This window comes from Penaeus monodon, chromosome 37, assembly GCF_015228065.2.
Source record: "Penaeus monodon isolate SGIC_2016 chromosome 37, NSTDA_Pmon_1, whole genome shotgun sequence".
NCBI lineage: Eukaryota > Metazoa > Arthropoda > Malacostraca > Decapoda > Penaeidae > Penaeus > Penaeus monodon.
In genome coordinates this window covers 4,256,499-4,274,292 of record NC_051422.1, presented here as the reverse complement: position 1 = coordinate 4,274,292, position 17,794 = coordinate 4,256,499, and the positions used below count along the sequence as shown (strand labels likewise).

The following is a 17,794-nucleotide window of genomic DNA, read 5'->3' as shown; positions in this document are numbered from 1 at the left end:
CTTCTCCTTTTTCTTTCCTTCCCTCCTTCTCCTTCTCCTTCTCCTTCTCCTTCTCCTTCTCCTTCTCCTTCTCCTTCTCCTTCTCTCTGTCTGTCTGTCTCTGTCTTTCTGTCTCTTTCTCTCTCATTTTCTCTCTGTCTGTCTGTCTGCCTGTCTGTCTGTCTGTCTGTCTGTCTCTCTCTGTCTCTCCCTGTGTATCTCTCTCTCTCTCTGTGTATCTCTCTCTCTCTCTCTCTCTCTCTCTCTCTCTCTCTCTCTCTCTCTCTTCTCACTCTCTCTCTCTCTCTCTCTTCTCTCTCTCTCTCTCTCTCTCTCTTCTGTATCTCTTTCTCTTTCTGCATCTCTCTCTGTCTCTCTCTCTCTTTCTCTCTTTCTCTCTCTCTCTCTGTATCTCTCTCTCTCTCTCTCTCTGTCTCTCTCTCTGTCTCTCTCTCTGTCTCTCTCTGTCTCTCTCTCTGTCTCTCTATCTGTCTTGTATTGATGAGAACATTATGATAATAATGATGTCAATAGTGAGAATAACTATCAATATTAAAAGCATGAAAGAAAAAAAGAACATTAGAAAACTCTAGGGAATGTGAAATTATGAGTGGTCATATACTATTGGCTACATCTAGATTCTTCTGCACTTCTTCCACCATGCAGTTGCCAGTACATTCTGTAAGCTAAACGTATTCTGGCAATAACCACATCACACTGTCTGGTTTGACTTCGGTGCCACCCATAGGAAGGCTTGCTATCTCTATACTGATCGTAGTGCCTTATGGTACAGCTTCCAGGCCTTTGAGTGTTAATTAGATCTACTAGATCTTCCTTATTTTTTGTATGATGTATGATTTATATTTCTCTTTTATCTTGTACAATTACAGTAGTTACAGACTACTGTACTATGTCAGATATATGTAAAACTGTAATCATGATTGCCCATGCCTGAGCAGATAGCCAGGGTGGTAAATAAACTTACTAAACTTCACTTATCTTAACTAATTGGCTCCTTGGTGGCTGAGCACTTGTGGAGCCATCTGCATGCAAACAAAATTCACACATACACAAAAAAGAACTACAGTGGCCAGTATCTGTATCCAACAGCAATGGGTTAATAATGACATTGCTTTTTGTATTTGAGTAATTTTAACTTTGAACTCATACCCATTGTGTGAACTGATGAATCTGAAACACATACCCCCTGCTCAGATTGGCTTGAGGTTTGAGTAGAAAAGTTGAAACTGGCAGTGCTGAGTACTGAATCTGGAAATGGTGAGGAAAGTACTTTGATTGGAAAATTATGTGATTGAAAATTTTAATTGCTTTTTGTCAGTGATTAGACTTATCAAAAATGTGTAATGTTATGGATTTTGCTTTGACTTTTAGGTAGAGAACTTTCTCTAATGCAAATTTTATTCACCAAAGAGGTCTGGGGAAAGTGGAATTATAGAAATACAGTTCGCTACATAATATTTTTGTTGGAAGTAACTTCAATAATGATAATGAATACCATGTAACCCCATTCTCTTCCCTAAAATTTTGACAGACAAAAGACCCTGAATTTGATGAGGAAGTTGCCAAGTTCCGATGTGTGCAGAAAGCAGCACAGACAATGGCGCAGGATGTCATTTTCCTCCTCCAAGCAGTCATTGCACGTCACAAGGCTGAGATGGACATCTCGAGGAGTCTTGCTGCAATTCTCCTTCAAGCGGCAGCAACCCCAGAGATGGAATCCATCCAAAGGGTCACACATGACACTTGTAATAGGCTCATCAAGATGTTTGTGAGTGATCCTGAGGTTTGGTTGTGGGAAGTGGTGTTTTTTTTTTTTTTTTTTTTTTTTTTTTTTGCGGAATTCTTTTGCATAATTGTATATGTATTGCATTGCTTGCATAATTGCATCTATATTCTATGTATCATATCCAAAGTCCATTCCACATTTTGAGGTTTATCATGTTCTCTTAAGGGAACTTTCTCAAAAAAGGGGGGTAAGAAATTCCCATTTGCTTCAGATTCAGATATTATACAAGTTTTAGCATTCCAAATCTTTTGCTGGGAGTTCCTTTATTTATTTATTTATTTATTTATTATTTTTTAGATCAACTACTCTCAGTCTGTGTAATGTATTATTATGATGAAAAAAATCAAAATAAACTTCATGAGTACCCCAAGAGAATGACCTCATATTTTTTTTTTTAGAAAGAGGGAGAGGGAGAGGGAGAGGCAGAGAGGGAGAGGGAGAGGCAGAGAGGGAGAGCAAAAGGAGAGAGGGAGACAAGGAGAGGGGGAGACAAGGAGAGGGAGGGGGAGTGAGGGAGGGGGAGTGAGGGAGGGGGAGAAAGGAAAAGAGGGAGAGGGAGAGGGAGAGGGAGAGGGAGAGAGGGGGAAGAGAGGAAGAGAGGGAGGGTGCGAGGGAGAGAGGGAGGGTGCGAGGGAGAGAGGGAGGGTGCGAGGGAGAGAGGGAGGGTGCGAGGGAGAGAGGGGGGGTGCGAGGGAGAGAGGGGGGTGCGAGGGAGAGAGGGGGGGTGCGAGGGAGAGAGGGGGGGTGCGAGGGGGAGAGGGGGTGCGAGGGAGAGAGGGGGGGTGCGAGGGAGAGAGGGAGGGTGCGAGGGAGGGGGGGGGTGCGAGGGAGAGAGGGGGGGTGCGAGGGAGAGAGGGAGGGGGGGAGGGAGAGAGGGAGGGGGAGAGGCAGAGAGGGAGGGGGAGAGGCAGAGAGGGAGGGGGAGAGGCAGAGAGGGGGGGAGAGGGACAGAGAGGGGGGGGAGAGGCAGAGAGGGAGGGGGAGAGGCAGAGAGGGAGGGGGAGAGGCAGAGAAGGTGGAGAGAGAGGGGGAGAGGAAGAGGTATGGGGAGAGGGAGAGAGGGAGAAGGAGAGGGAGAGGTGGAGAGAGGGAGAGGTGGAGAGAGGGAGAGGTGGAGAGAGGGAGAGGTGGAGAGAGGGAGAGGTGGAGAGAGGGAGAGAAGGGGAGAGAGAGAGAAAGGGAGAGAGAGAGAAGGAGAGAGAGAGGGAAGGAGAGAGAAGAAGGAGAGAGAGAGAGAAGGAGAGAGAGAAGGGGGAAGGGGAGAGAGAGAGAGGGGAGAGAGAGGGGAGAGAGGGGAGAGAGGGAGGGGAAAGGGGAGGGAGAGAGGAGGGGGAAAAAGAGAGAAAGGAGGGGAAAAAAGAGAGGAGAGAGGGGGGAAAAGAGAGGAGAGAGGGAGGGAGAAAGAGAGGGGAGAGAGGGAGGAAAAAAGGGGGGGAGCGGGAGGGGAAAGAAGAGAGGGGAGAGAGGAGGGAGAAAGAGAGGGAAAGGGGGGGGGGGGGGGGGGGGGGGGGGGGGGGGGGGGGGGGGGGGGGGGGGGGAAAGGGGGGAAGGGGGGATAGAGACCCTTTTTTTTTTAAGGGGGGGGGGATAGAGAGAAGGGGGGGGGGAAGGGGGAGGGGGGGATGGGGGGGGGGGGGGGGTAGAGAGAGAGGGAGAGAGGGAGGGATAGAGAGAGAGGGAGAGAGGGAGGGATAGAGAGAGAGGGAGAGAGGGAGGGATAGAGAGAGAGGGAGAGAGGGAGGGATAGAGAGAGAGGGAGAGAAGAGAGAGAGAGAGAGAGAAGAGAGAGAGGGAGAGAGAGAGAGAGGGAGGGATATATATATATATATATATATAGAGAGAGAGAGAGAGAGAGAGAGGGAGAGGGAGAGGGATGGAGAGAGAGAGCTATTCTTGTAGCTAATGAAAACTAGTTATAGCTCAGTATTATCCCCCCCCTTCCCCCTCCCCCCTCCCCCCTTCCCCATCCCCCCTCCCCCCTTCCCCATCCCCCCTCCCCCAACCTCAGTCATCAGAAGGACCCTGGGGGATGGGCACTTTATCCTCTTCTCTGTGTGTGCCCAATAAAAGAATATCAGTTTTCATACTGAATCTAGCTGCTAGCCCAGTATTCCTTAGATAGGGCATAAAATTTGCATAGGTTTCCCAGGACCAACCACTCAAACCTTTACTCTGGCTTGAGGTAGGATGTCATCTTGTACAAATCTGGCCTGTGTTGGACTGACAATTAGAAAATTCAAAATTCTGGTTTACCTTAGTGGTCCTATATAGACATCATCGTACTCAAGAGGCTCTATCATTTCAAAATGCAGTAGTGCCATTTGCAGTTTTGAGTGTATTAAGCATTAAGACAAAATCACTGTAAATGTGATTATATCTTAGAAAAAAAATTCTACATTGCATTTATGGGATCAACTCTCAATAAGGAGCCATTATACATGCACTTTTGAGAACTTTTGTCCAGTCTAGTCCCATTTTTACAACCTGATTAAGGTCATTATGGCACCTTACTTCTCAACTAATTTTTTAAAAATCTTTTGCTTATTTTTTCATTTCATTATCTAAAACAAAAATTAATGGATCAATTTTGCCAAAACCAAAGGTTTGAGACCTCCATCTGATTTAAAAAAAAGTGGAAGGAGGGAATATCTCTAATTCAAAGTATGTGGGGGTCCTCTTATTGAAGGACATATAATGGTATTGAAAGATAATAGCATAGTGATTTGTATTACTTCTAAGATTATTTTTTTTATACCATTAACCTGCTGCCAAGGGATGACATTAATGAAACATGCTATGGCTACTGTGAATTAAGTTTATTAATTAGCTTTACATGGTGTAAAGAGGGAATATTTCTTTTTCAGAGTATGTTGGGATCCCCTGATTGAAATGCATATAATGGTATTAAAGATAATAGCATAGTGATTTGTTATACTTCCAAGATTAATTCTTTAACCTTTAACCCACTGCCACAGGGGGTTGAAGGTGCCCACCGTGAATTAAAGTTTTTAATTGTCTTTTCACGTAGATGGCTCTTCAACTGACATAGATGGTTCCATTGATACTTAGCCACAAAGGAGTCAGTTACTAGTGCTACCTATCTCGCCTGTTTACCCTTTTCCTGAGTTTTCAGATATAATCTCTTTTGTCTCATATTTCTATTAGTAATGTTACTAACATTATAATAATTATTATGTCTATGATGAAAATAAGAGCATAGATATTGATGGCATTAGTAAAAAAAAAGCAGGAAAGGTAAAATCAGATGAGGTCACAAGGTACAAGAGTAAACTCCTTAGTGGCCAAGCACTTGTGGAACCATCTATGTGTAGAGACATTTCACAAAGGAAAACTAAAGTGGATGCTGCGAGAGGTTAATCTGGATCCTGGAAATGGTGGATTTTTGTAATTTAGTCTACATAGTAGAGCATTGGAAAGTGTGAATGTCACATAATCACTTATAGCAGTTTATTGAGAAAAGCATATATTAGAAGCAGGTATAACTGTACCTTCCTAAAACATATTCTTTGAAATGTTTTTCAGTTAAATTGTTCTATTTTTTGTCTCTAATCAGTTTTGCTTTTCTTTGATAGGATTCCTTCATTCAGCAAAGGGTGATTCAGCCAGCAAAGCAGCTGGTGAACCTGTGTGAGGTGCCAGAAAGGCTGATCCAGAAGAGGTATCATAAGATGCTCGATTACGACAATGCACAGTACAAGCTGGACAAAAACAAAGATGCTACCAAGACCAGAATTGTGAGTTTTCTTGTTGCTTCATGAAATAGATCCTCAGATTCTTGGTTTTATGCTATGTGCTTATATTTTTATTGCTGCCTTTTTTAACCATTTCTCCCATATTGCTTCATTTCTCCTTCTCTTCTCCTTTGTCCTGCTGTTTCTTCTGCACCTCCTCTCTTTTCTCCCTCTTTTTTTCCCAACTCTTTATGCTACTTCTTGCATCATGCATCATGTTCTGAATATGAAGTTATTATTACACATATTTTGTGAATAATATGGAAATGAAAAGAAATTCAAAAGTTGGACTATTTACATTCTCTTCTATCTTATGCTCTTTATCTGTTGTTTTATTTGTCTATTTCCCAACAGCTGGAAGAGGAGCTGTCACAGATGAAGGGCACGTATGAGGCCCTGAACACTCAGCTGATGATGGAGCTGCCCATCCTGACAAGGTGCGGTAGTGAGGTCCTCTCCCTAGCCACACGCTCCCTGGTGGCTGCTCGCATGTACCTACAAGGCCACCTGGCCAAGCTCTACCTGCAATTGGCTCAGGTGAGAAGAGGACTGATGTTTGAGGGTTTTGGGGGGAAGGGGGGCTTTGGGGGGGGGGGGGGGGGGGGGCAGAGAATTCAGGCCGGTAAAGGGGATTAGAAAATAGAAAGGTAGGGAAAAAAAAAGAGGGGAACAAAGCCGTAGAAGAACAAGGGGAAAAAAAATTTAAATTTGGGGAGAGGAAGTGAAAAAAAGAAAAGAGGGGGGGAGAGAGAGAGAGAGAGAGGTTTGAGAGAGAGAGAGAGAGAAAGGGGGTTTTAGGGGGGAGAGGGGGGAGGGAGGGGGGTGAGAGGGGGGAGAGAGCGGAGAGGTTTTTAGAGAGAGAGGAGGAGGGGGGAGGTTGGGGGAGAGAGAGAGAGAGAGAGGTTGGGAGAGAGGGGAGAGAGATGTGAGCTTTAAGAGAGAGAGGAGAGGGAGAGAGAAGGGGAAGAGAAAGAGACCCAGAAGGAGAGAGGGGGAAGGGGAGAGAGAAAAGAGGGGGAGGGAGAGAGGGGGGTTGAGAGGGAGAGAGGGGGAGAGAGGGGGAGAGGAGAAGGGGAGGAAGGGGGAGGGGAGAAAGGGAGAGGAGGGGAGAAGGGAGAGGAAAAAGGAGAAAGGGTGAGGGGAGAGAGAGGGAAAAAAGGGGTAGGGGAGAAAGGGGGAGAGAGAAAGGTGGGGGGAGAGAGAGAAAGGTTTAGAGAGAGAGAGAAAGAAAAAGGGGAGAAAAGAGAGAAAGGTGAGGAGAGAGAGGGGAAAAAAAGGGGCCGGGGAAAAGGGGAGAGGGAAAAGGGGAGGAGAGAGAGAAAGGGGAGAGAAGAGAAGGGGGAAAAGAGAGAAAAGAAGGGGGAAAGGGGGAAGGGGAGATGAAGGGAGAGGAGATGGAGAAAAGGGGAAAAGAGAGAGAAAGGAAAAAAAAGAAAAGAAAAAGGGGGAAAAAAAAGAGAGAGAGAGAGAAAAGGGGGAAAAAGGGGGGAAAGAGAGGGGGGGAGAGAGAGAGAGAAATGATGAGAGGGGAGGAGAGAAAGGGAGAAGAGAGAGAGAGAAAAAGAGAGAGGAGGTGAGAGAGAAAAAGAAAAAGGGTTGAGAAAGGGGGAGAGAAGGTGAGAGAGAGAGAGAGGTGAGAGAGAAGAGAGGTGGGAGAGAGAGAGGGAGGGGGAGAGAGAGAGGGGGGTTAAGAGAGAGGAGGTGAAGAGAGAGGAGGTTTGAAAAAGGAGAGAGAGAGAGGGGAGGGGAAAAGAAAGAGAGGTTGAGGAGAGGAAAAGGAGAGAGAGAGAAAAAGGAGAAGGGGAAGAGAAAAGAGAGGAGGAAAGAGAGAGGAGGAAAAAGAAAGAAGGAAAAGGAAGAGGGAAAGAGAAAGGGGAGGAAAGGAGAGAAGAAATTTATAGAGAGGGGAGGGAAGGGGAGAGAGGGAAAAGGGAAGAGAGGGGGGAAAAGAGAGAGGGAGGAGAGAGAAAGGGGGAAGGAGGGGTTTTTAGAGAAAAAGAGGAGGGGGGAGAGAGAACGAGGGTGGGGGAGAGAGAGAAGAGGGGGGAGAGAGAAGAGAGAGAGGGGGGAGAGGAGAGGGGGTTGGGGGAGGAGAGAGGGGTGGGGAGAGGGGAGAAAAAGAGAGAGGGAGGTTTAGAGAGAAAAAGGGTGTGGGGTGGGGGAAAGAGAGGGGGGGGGAGAAAGAGAGAGAGAGGGGGGTGGGGGAGAGAGAGGGGAAAGAAAAGAGAGGGGGTGGGGAGGGGAGAGGGGTGAGAGAGGGAAAGGGGGGAGAGAGAAGAAAGGGGGAGAGAGAGAAAGGGTTGGGAGAGAAAGGGGGGAAAAGGAAAAGGGGAGAGAGAGGGGGGGGGAGAGGAGAAAAGGAAAGGGGGAGAGAGAGAGAGGTTAGAGGGGAGGGGGAGGGGAGAGAGAGAGAGAGGTGAGAGAAGAGAGAAAAGAGGGGGGGGAGGGGGAAAAGAAAGAGAGGTTTAGAGGGGAAGAAAGAGGAGGGAAAAGAGAGAGAAAAGAGAGGAGAGAAAGAGAGAGGGAAGGGGAGAAGGGGAGGGGTGAGAAAAGAGAGAGAGGGAAGAGAGAAAAGAGAGGGGGGAGAGAAAAAAGAAGGGAAAGAGGGGAGGAGAAGGAGAAAGAAGGGTTTTAGAGAGAGAGAAAAGAGAGGGGGGAAAAGAGAGATGGGGGAGGGGGAGAAAAGGGAAAAAGGGGGAGGGAGAAAAAAGAGAAAGGAGAGAGAGAAAAAGTTTTAAAAAAAGGAAAAAAAGGGAAAGGGGAGAGAGAGGAAAAAAGGGGGTTGAGAGAGAGGAAAGGAAAAAGGGAAGGGTTTGAGAGGGAAAAAGGGGGAGAGGGGAAAAAGGGGAGAGAGAAAAAGGGGGGGGAAAAAGGGGGAGAGAGGGGAGAGAGAGAGGAGGTGAGTTTTAGGAGAGAGGGGGGAGAGAGGGAGAGAGAGGGGGAGGGGAGGGGGAGGAGGGGAGAGGGGGAAAAGGGATGAGAGAGGAGAAAGGGTTTTTGAGAGAGAGAAAAGGTGAAAAGAGAAAAGAGGGGTTTTTTGAGAGAGGGGAAAGGGGGAGAGACAGAGAGAGGGAGGAGAGGGTGAAGGGAGAGAAAAGGCGGGGAGAGAGAAAGAGGGGAGAGAGGGGTGGGGGAGAGAAAGAGAGAGGGGGGGAGAGAGAGAGGGTGAGGGGAGAGGAGGGGGGAGGAAGAGAGAGAGGGTTTTAGGGTGGAAAAGCGAGAGAAGGGGGGGGAGAGAGAGGGGGTGGGGGGAGAGAGAGAGGGGAAAGAGAAGAGGGGGGGGGGGACAAAGGGGAGAGAGAGAAAGGGGGGAGAGAAAAGACAAGGGTGAGAGGAGAAAAAGAAAAGGGTTTTAGAAGAGAAAGGGGTGGAGAGAGAGAAAAGGTGAGAGAGGGGAAAGGGTTTAGAGAGGAAAGGGTGAGAGAGAGAGAGAGAGGTTTAGAAGAAAAAGGGGGGAGAGAGAGAGAGGGGGGAGAAAGGAGAGGGGGAGAGGGGAGAGATTTAGGAGGAGAGGAGGTGAGAGGAGAGAGAGGGGAGAGGGGAGAGAGGGGAGTGAAGAGAGGAGAGAGAGGAGAGAGGGGGGGAAAGGGGGAAGAAGGAGAGAGGGATGGGGGAGAGAGAGGGTGGAGGGAAAGGGGAGAGAGGGGGAGAGAGAGGGAGAGAGAGGGGGAGAGAGAGAGAGAGGGAGAGGGGGGGGGGGGAGGGAAGAAGAGAGGGAGAGAGGGGGAGAGAGGGAGAGGGGAGAGAGGGAGAGAGAGGGGAGGGGAAGGGGGGGAGGGGGGAGAGAGAGGGGAGGGGAGGGGAGGGGAGGGGGAGAGAGGGAGAGAGGGGGAGGGAGAGAGGGGAGGGGAGGGGGGAGAGAGGGGGAGAGAGGGGGAAAGGGGAGGGAGGGGAGAGGGAGAGGGGAGAGAGGGGAGGGGAAAAGGGGAGAGAGGGAGGGGAGAGGGGGGGAGAGGGGAGCGGGGGGGGAGAGAGGGGAGAGAGGGGGGAGAGGAGGGGGAGGGGGGAGAGGGGAGGGGAGAGGGGGGGAGGGGGGAAGGGGAGGGAGAGAGGGGGGAGAGAGGGGAGGAGGGGGGGAGAGAAGGGGGAGAGAGAGGGGAGGGGGAGGGGAGAGAGGGGGGAGAGAGGGGGGGGAGGGGGGAGAGAGGGGGAGAGAGGGGAGGGGGGAGGAGAGAGGGGAGGGGGGAGGGGGGGAGGGGAGAGGGGAGGGGGAGAGAGGGGGGAGAAGGAGGAGAGGGGGGGGGAAAAGAGGGGAGGGGGGGAGAGGGGGGGAAAAAAAAAGAGAGGGGGGGGGAAAGGGGAGGAGGGGGGGAGGGGAGGGGGGAGAGGGAGAGAGAGAGAGGGAGGGGAGGGGGGGGGGGAGGGAGAGAGGGAAGGGAAAGAGAGAGAGGGGGAGGGGAGGGAGGGGGGGGGGAGAGAGGGGAGGAGAGAGAGAGAGAGAGAGAGGGGAGGGGGGAGAGGGAGAGAAAAGAGAGGGGGGGAAGGAGGGGGGAGGGGGGGGGGAGAGGGAGAGAGAGAGAGAGGGGAGGGGAGAGAGGGGAGGGGAGAGAGAGGGGGGAGAGAGGGGAGGGGGGAGAGGGAGAGAGAGAGAGGGGGAGAGAGGGGAGGGGGAGATGAGGGGGGAGAGGGAGAGGAGGGGGGGGAAGAGGGAGGGGAGAGAGGGAGAGAGAGGGGGGGGGAGGGGAGAGAGGGAGAGAGGAGGGGGAAAAGGGGGGAGAGAGGGGAGGGGAGAGGGGAAGAGGGGGGGAGAGAAAAGGGGGGGGGGGAGGAGAGGGAGAGAGGGGGGGAGGGGGAGGGGAGAGGGGAGAGAGAGGGAGGGGAAAAGGGGGGACGAGAGGGAGAGGGGAGGGGGGGGGAGGAGGGGGGAGAGGGGAAAGAGAGGGGGGGGGGAGAGAGGAGGAAAAGGGGGAGGAGAGAGAAGGGGCGGGGGGAGAGAGGGAGAGGAGAGGGGGGGGGAGAGGGGGGGGGGGAGGGACGAGAGGGGAGAGAGGGGAAAAGGGGGGGGGGGAGAGAGAGGGAGAGAGGGAGAGGAGGGGAGGGGGGGGAGGGAGCGAGGGGGGAGAGAGGGGAGGGGAGAGAGGGAGAGGGGAGAGAGGGGGGGAGGGGGAGGGGGGAAGGGAGAGAGGGGAGAGAGGGGAGGGGGGGGGAGAGGGAGAGAGGAGGGGGGGGAGGGAGAGAGGGAGAGAGAGGGGGGAGGGGCGGAGGGGGAGGGGGAGAGAGGGGAGGGGGGGGGAGAGGGAAAAGAGGGAGAGAGAGGGGAGGGGGAGAGGGTTGGGGGAGGGGAGGAGGGGGGAAGGGGAGGGGGGAGAGAGGGGAGGGAGAGAGAGGGAAAAGAGAGGGGAGGGGAGGGGGGGAGAGGGGGAGAGAGAGGGGAGGGGAGAGAGGGAAAAGGGAGAGGAGGGGAGGGGGGAGGAAAGGGGGGGAAGGGGAGAGGGGAGAGAGAGGGGAGGGGAGGAAAAGAGGGGAGGGGAGAGGGGAGGGGAGGGGAGGAAAAGAGGGGAGGGGAGGGGGAGGGGGGAAAAGGGGGGGGGAAGGGGGGGGGAGAGGGGGGAGGGATGAGAGAGGGGGGAGGGGAGAGGGGGGAATTTTAGAGAGGGAGAGGGAGGGGGGGGAAAAGAGGGAAGGGAGGAGAGGGGGAGGAGAGGAGAGAGAAAAAAAAGGGAAAAGAAGGTTTTGGGGGGAGAAGGGGAGAGGGAGAGGGGAAAGGGGGGGGAGAGGGGGAAAAGGGAAAGGGAGAGAAGGGAGAGGGAGAGGGAGAGGGAGAGAGAGAGAGAGAGAGAGAGAGAGAGAGAGAGAGAGAGAGAGATCTTTTTCGTTTCTCCCCACCCCAAGAAAAGATAGAGGACCTAAACTTCATTTATTGATGTAATGGGCACCCGAGAGAAGAAAGGAAGAGTAGGTTAAGTAGGTGTTAAGAAGGAGTAAGATGCCGAGTGTCTGTGTCAAGGTCATGGCAGGAAGGTAGGGCTCAAGAGAGGCCTTTTCCTTTAGCTTATTTGCATTTTTTTTTTTTTAGAGCTGTGCATGTTGATGTGGTTTGTCAATGATTTGATCCTTTTATATGGATGTCGGTTCTGGATTTTGTTATGAATCAAGGGAAAGTGTTTATATGATGATTTATTATTTCTTTTTTATGTACCTGTCCATGGGAGATGATGTAATTAAGTGAAGTATTGAGATATTAGTAAGAAGAAGGAATTGACAGATATATATAGAGAGACTTCTTCACACACCATCTTTAGATGTATGTTTAAGTAAGAGATTAAAGAGGTTTCAAGTTTCCGCAGAACATAGGTCAGTTTTCTAAATGTTTCACTCACTTAACCCAGCAGAGAGACCAGACCCACCACTGTACAATCACTGTTGCACTCCTCATAAGCACAGTCAGTTCAGGTTGGAATAATGTCATTCAAGTCCATTACTTTAATAAAAGAAAGAAGAAAGATGTAGAACAAGTGTCTGTCATTCCATAAGTGATAAGAGTGAGGTCCTCAAAGTGGAGAGAGTGTCAGGCAGAGATTGAAAAAAGGAATGTGTCACCTCGTCATCTACATTATGACACGAAGAACCTCCAAGTTTCGTTAACAGCTCAGTCTCTCGTCACGCGGCCTGGTAGAGGAGGCCCCATTTTATTTCTCTTCTAAATCCCCCCTTGCATGGATTTTCCCTACTGAATTGGGAGTAAGTTGAATTAGCAAGGGATGGAATTATGTCGTGTTGATGTGAACATTTCCAGTTAGTTATTTTTTCTTCTTTTGCTGGTTTGTTTAATTCTCTCTCTATGCAAATTGAGGTAAGTGACTAAACACTGTATGTGTTGGGTGAGTAAATATTATCTGTAGAATTTGTTCATTACTTTTTTTTTTTCTTCTCTGAATTTATCCTAGGCACATTTATTTATATATATTTTTCAGTGAGACATCTAAGATTTTTATATTATTACTTTTGTTATTTTAATTTGATTTCCATAACAATACAGTGCAATATAAAGTCATATTGATCTGTCTGTGGAATGGGTTCTCCTGTGTATTAAGTAATCCCATCAGGGGAGGCTGTGACTTCAGAGTGTTGTATTACGCAAATTATTTCTCAGTATTGTTGTACTTGCTAAGTTGATTGCTGTTGTTATTAATAAAAGTTATTGATTTTGTAATATCACACCATTATGATTGTTATTGCTGTCATTACTATTACTGTTGTAACAATAATAATAGTTATTATTCTTATTATTATTAATCTATTATTATAATTTATTATTATTATTGATATTAATGATATACTGTTAGTATTTCTATTATTATTATGATTATGATTATGATTATTATTGTTATATTATTACCATTAATATCATTATAATATTATCAGTATCCTGAGGATTGTTATTGTTATAATTATAAATGTGCGGATTATTTTTATCTTTAAAATTACTGTTGTATTCTTTTGTGTTCTATATGTAATCTCCATGCCGTGGCAGATCCCAGGATTGTCTGACACGGGTGAGGAGGACATGCTGGCCCAGTTCCGCGTCAAGTACCTGCAGCAGATGGGTGAATTCCGTCAGCTGAGTTTCATCCCAGCTGACACCCTCCAGAAAACGCTGCCAAGAGCCAAGCAGCGAAGCAGGAAGTCTACAGATATCAGTGCTAATAAGAAGGAAACACCTGAGGTAGATGGAGGATTTGCAAAATGAGGGGGGAGTACAGCTTTTGATAATACTCATAGTAGTTTATTGATTAGTTAGATACTGGGGAAAGTCAAAGCTGGTGATGAAGGGTCTAGGGGTATGTAGATCATTGATAAGACAGAAAAGGAAGGGGTTGATGTTAACCAAATGTCATGTCAGTTGTGATTTTAGTGTATTAATTTTGTTTACACATGGATGGCTCCACAAGGGCATCATCACCAAGGGGTGAATTATTAGTTCAACCTGACCCTACATGTTTATTCTTTTTCTTTAGTTTTGTAAAAATATAATTTTTTATTGCTGTTAGTATAGTTACTAACATTTGATATTCATAATGATAACAATAAACCATTGATAGAGCTATAAAAGAAAATGTCCTGAAAGTGCAAGGAATGAGGAAATCAAGTGAGGCCAAGCTAAGTTTACCATTTGACTCTTTTGTGCCTAAGCACTTGTGGAGTTGTGTTAAAAAGCAAATAAAATAAAATAGAAATACAGTGGATAGTGTAATTGCCCATGACAATAGCTTATTGCAGTGGTGCATATGGGATTCATCAAAGGAAAATTTTTGTGTCTCAAATTTCACATGTTCCTTAGTTGTGATTCTGTTCATTCCCGTAACATTAATAGTACTTTATTTGAATGTGAGCAACCATTTTCCTAATACCCTCTGAAGGCATATATGGAATTTCAGGCAACAAGGAAGAAGGTATTGAACAGCTACCCAGCAAACCTCGTTTATGTTGTGACGGAGGTGCACACGCCAGCTGAGGTCATGGAGCTGACGCTTTACCCAGGAGACCACGTAGCACTTCTGAAGAACAAAGATCCCCTTGGCAGAACGGACAGATGGTTCATTGATGATGGAGGCAAGGCATTGACCTCGTTTGGGGTTTCTTTAATTGGTTTTATTTCTGTGGACAGAATGTTAATCCTTTTGTGGTAGTGAGTTTCTGACTTTAACTTTTTAGCCTTGTCTTATCATGTAAAAGAAACTCAGGAAAGACATTAGTAACATTAAGTTTCTTATCAATAATTATTTACCTCTAACAGACAACAAGGGCTTCGTGAGAGCATCATCCCTGAGACCTCTTCAGGGCTATGACAGCAGGGTTCCCCCCAGTGCTTCCCAGCCCTCCACACTCCCCAGCTCAGCTCAACCCTCAGCCCCTGTCATTTCACGTCCATCCACCCTCCCCCGTGCTGCCCCTACCCCTCCCCTGCCTGAACGGCCACCACGTTATGAGGATCTCTTCCCTGGAGCCTCAGCAGCAGCTGTGGCACCCAGGGCTCTGTCACAGGCTCCAACAAGTATGCTGTTCCATCCCCCACAGCAAACCCCTCCTCCCCACTACCCCAATCAACAGTCGGACCAGGGTGCATTTCCTCTCCCGAACAAAGGTGGTTGCCAAGAGCTTACTGCAAGGGGGCCATACTACACACGGGTTGTGGAGAGTGAATACTATGCACCTCCGCTTGAGAGACAGCAGTCCAACGAGTACAACTCTCCAGTTGCAGAGGAAAACAATATCTATGAAGAAATTGATCAGGTTTGTTGTGCTCTGCTTTATTTTTATTTTCTTAGATACATTGAAACATACATAGCAAATATGAACTTGAATGTTAAAGTCTGTTAAAGCCTCTGTTGAGCATATCAAAATAACCTCTTTAGGACATAAGCTCTTTGAATTAGGGCAGTTTGTTTTTCACTATTTTTTAGCATAAATAGGATGTAATGAGTGTAAGCTAGTATATTTTGTACTGTTTGGCATTTTTTTCTAGCCTCAAAGCAACATGACCATCCCTTCTCTCGCCCTACCTCCTCCTTTTACTCCACTGGGCCTTGTGCAGAGTAGATGGCATCCCCTCACATCCATTCCTCCTTTTTTATGCCCTGCAAGGCAACTAAAACCACTACACAAATGATCCCATCCTCTTTTAACCCAATGTTGCTGGGATGTTAAGAATACATGCCATGTCTACTGTGATGTTTTGTCTAGTGATTGTGAATACAAACACTGTAATGTGTACACAACAATAAAAGGAAACAGCCACAATAAAAAATGAAATTGAATCTTAACGTTTTGGACTCGCTAAAGGTTCATTATCAGATGAAGAAATAATCAAAAGGATTTTGCTTATTTTGCCTGGTGAGGAACTCTTGATGAATTCAAAGGGTTATGATTCAGTTTTATTTCCTATTATGGCTTTTTCCTTTATATCAATTGTCTTTCCATAGTTGCATCAACCAGTGCTTAATCACTAAGGTCAATTACTAGTCCTGCCAAACTAACCTTGATTTTTGGAAATATTTTGAATTTTTTATCACCATTAGTATTGTTAATAACATTATGATAATCATTAAGGGCAAATCAGTTTACTAATTAGCCCCCCCCCCCCAATACTGATGGGGCAGGCTAGGGGATATTTTCAATGGAGACACTTATTATTTTGGCCATATTTTCTGAGATATATCCCCTTAAAATCAGCACCTCTACTGGTAAACTTAATGTGTTTGATGATAAAGCCAGTATGTATCTTTATTAACCCCTATGATCTGGATGACATCACCATGACTTTATGAAAAAAATTAGCTTGATGGGGAGGTAATGCAAACATGCCATCATGTGAAAATCTGGCTATGGGCCAGGCTTATGTGAACTTGCCATCGTGAGTATAGTGGCTGCAGGCTGGGGTGATGAGAAGTCCTCGCCATGAGGTCACAGACCTCTTGGAGGATGTTTAGACTCATTTGGCATTTAGAAAGGGGCTTTTGCATTATTTCCATTGATAAATGAGAGTGGAATGCAATTTTTATTAGCCATGACTGGAAGAGTGCCTGCTCCGAGGAGGATGCCATTTCTATGCTCAATACCCTATTCCTAACCTCCTCGGAGCAGGCACCAGTGGCACAGGTTTTATTACAGAAATTTATGGGAAAGAGAAAGAGAGAGAGAGAATGAGAGAGAGAGAGAATGAGAGAGAGAGAATGAGAGAGAGAGAGAGAATGAGAGAGAGAGAGAGAATGAGAGAGAGAGAGAGAGAGAATGAGAGAGAGAGAGAGAGAGAATGAGAGAGAGAGAGAGAGAGAATGAGGAGAGAGAGAGAGAGAGAATGAGCAAAGGAGAGAGAGAGAGAGAGAGAGAGAGAGAGAGAGAGAGAGAAGAGAGAGAGAGAGAGAGAGAGAGAAAAGAAGATAGATACAAATAACAATGTTACTTATTGTTAATATTATTGCACTGAGTTGTATACTACCTAGAGAGATGATGTGGAGTCTGTTAAAGGAAAGGAGTCTATTACAATCAGGATAAAGCAAATCAAATAACAAATATGGACCAAAGAGCTAATAATGGTTATGCATAAAAGAGACAGTGACATTGCAAAGGGCAGGCATAGAGTCTTGTCACTACATATGAGTGTTTGTGTGCGCTTAACTTATAACCCGAGTGCCCATCAGAACAGTCGCTCATGTAAACCAAATGCCCATATTTTGGGCTATGTGATTGCTGTGAAGCAAGCAACCAGATTCAGTTGGTAATAAACACAGTTTGAATCTTTACATTAGTAAGTATGAACAAACCCCAACTCCCACCAGGTGTCTGAGGCTTCTGCGCAAAAGAAAGATAGCAAAGAGCCAGATGAAAGTCCCATCTATGAGGTCATTAAGGATGGTCAGTTAGTGGAGGAAGCCACCTACTGCAACACAGACCAGGACACACTCCCAGAAGCAGAGGCAGAAGAGTTTCCGGTAAGTTTCCTTTCATATTTCTATTTTAGGGCTACAGTACCCTGTTTGTTGAGAGAATAGAGGTGTTATACTTGCAAATGGTGTGGAAAGGTTGGTATGGAAATGATTTAGTAAAAAGGTTTGTATAGTAAAAGGGTTTGTATTAGAATTATATGTTGGTAACCTTTGGAGATATAATTTTTTGTTATATATTATTTCTTGTTATCTCTTATTGTTTGATATTGCAAATGGATAATTGATATGTAAATAAACAAACTTTACCATCAAAAGGGCAGGGAATCACATGCTTTTCTTTCCGTCGCAGTTCTACTATGCATTATACAACTTTGGTGGCTCAGACAACACTCAGCTCAACTTGGTGGCTGGACAGGTCGTTCTTGTCCTGCACGCCAAGTCATCTGATTGGTGGTTTGTGGAAGATCGCACTGGACACCAAGGTTATGTTCCTGCTTCCTACCTCACTAAATATTCATGAAAAATAAACTCAAACAGGTTTAAGGTTCTTTCACTGTGTTCCTCCTTTCGGTCTCTTGGTATAGTTGTAAAGAGTTTTTTTACACTGCTCTTTGTGTCTAATATCTTTTCCTGGATTATACCTTTTATTGCCCTCTTGTCCTTTTTTCTCTCTAAACTCCCTTCACATCTCACTTCTTCCTTCCCCCTTCTTGCTTAATTTTTTTATCCTCCTGCTCTTCCCTCTCTGTACAGCATTCTCCCCATGACTACCCTTCTCTCACTCTCTCCCTCTCTCTCCCCCCTCTCCCCCATGACTACCCTTCTCTCTCTCTCTCTCTCTCTCTCTCTCTCTCTCTCTCTCTCTCTCT

At 47.1% G+C, this 17,794-nt stretch overlaps 1 protein-coding gene across 1 annotated transcript in view; it reads left to right on the top strand.

Moving 5' to 3' along the window:
- The window catches only part of LOC119596364 (dynamin-binding protein-like), a gene marked incomplete at its 5' end in the record, with an annotated part of 27,113 nt that extends 9,645 nt beyond the window's left edge, over positions 1-17,468 (top strand). The window contains 8 exon segments of the mRNA XM_037945579.1: positions 1,532-1,768; positions 5,380-5,541; positions 5,893-6,075; positions 13,013-13,204; positions 13,917-14,091; positions 14,276-14,772; positions 16,818-16,970; positions 17,275-17,468. Of these exon segments, the coding sequence (XP_037801507.1) occupies positions 1,532-1,768; positions 5,380-5,541; positions 5,893-6,075; positions 13,013-13,204; positions 13,917-14,091; positions 14,276-14,772; positions 16,818-16,970; positions 17,275-17,445 (1,770 nt within the window).
- Positions 17,469-17,794: the final 326 nt, after the last annotated feature.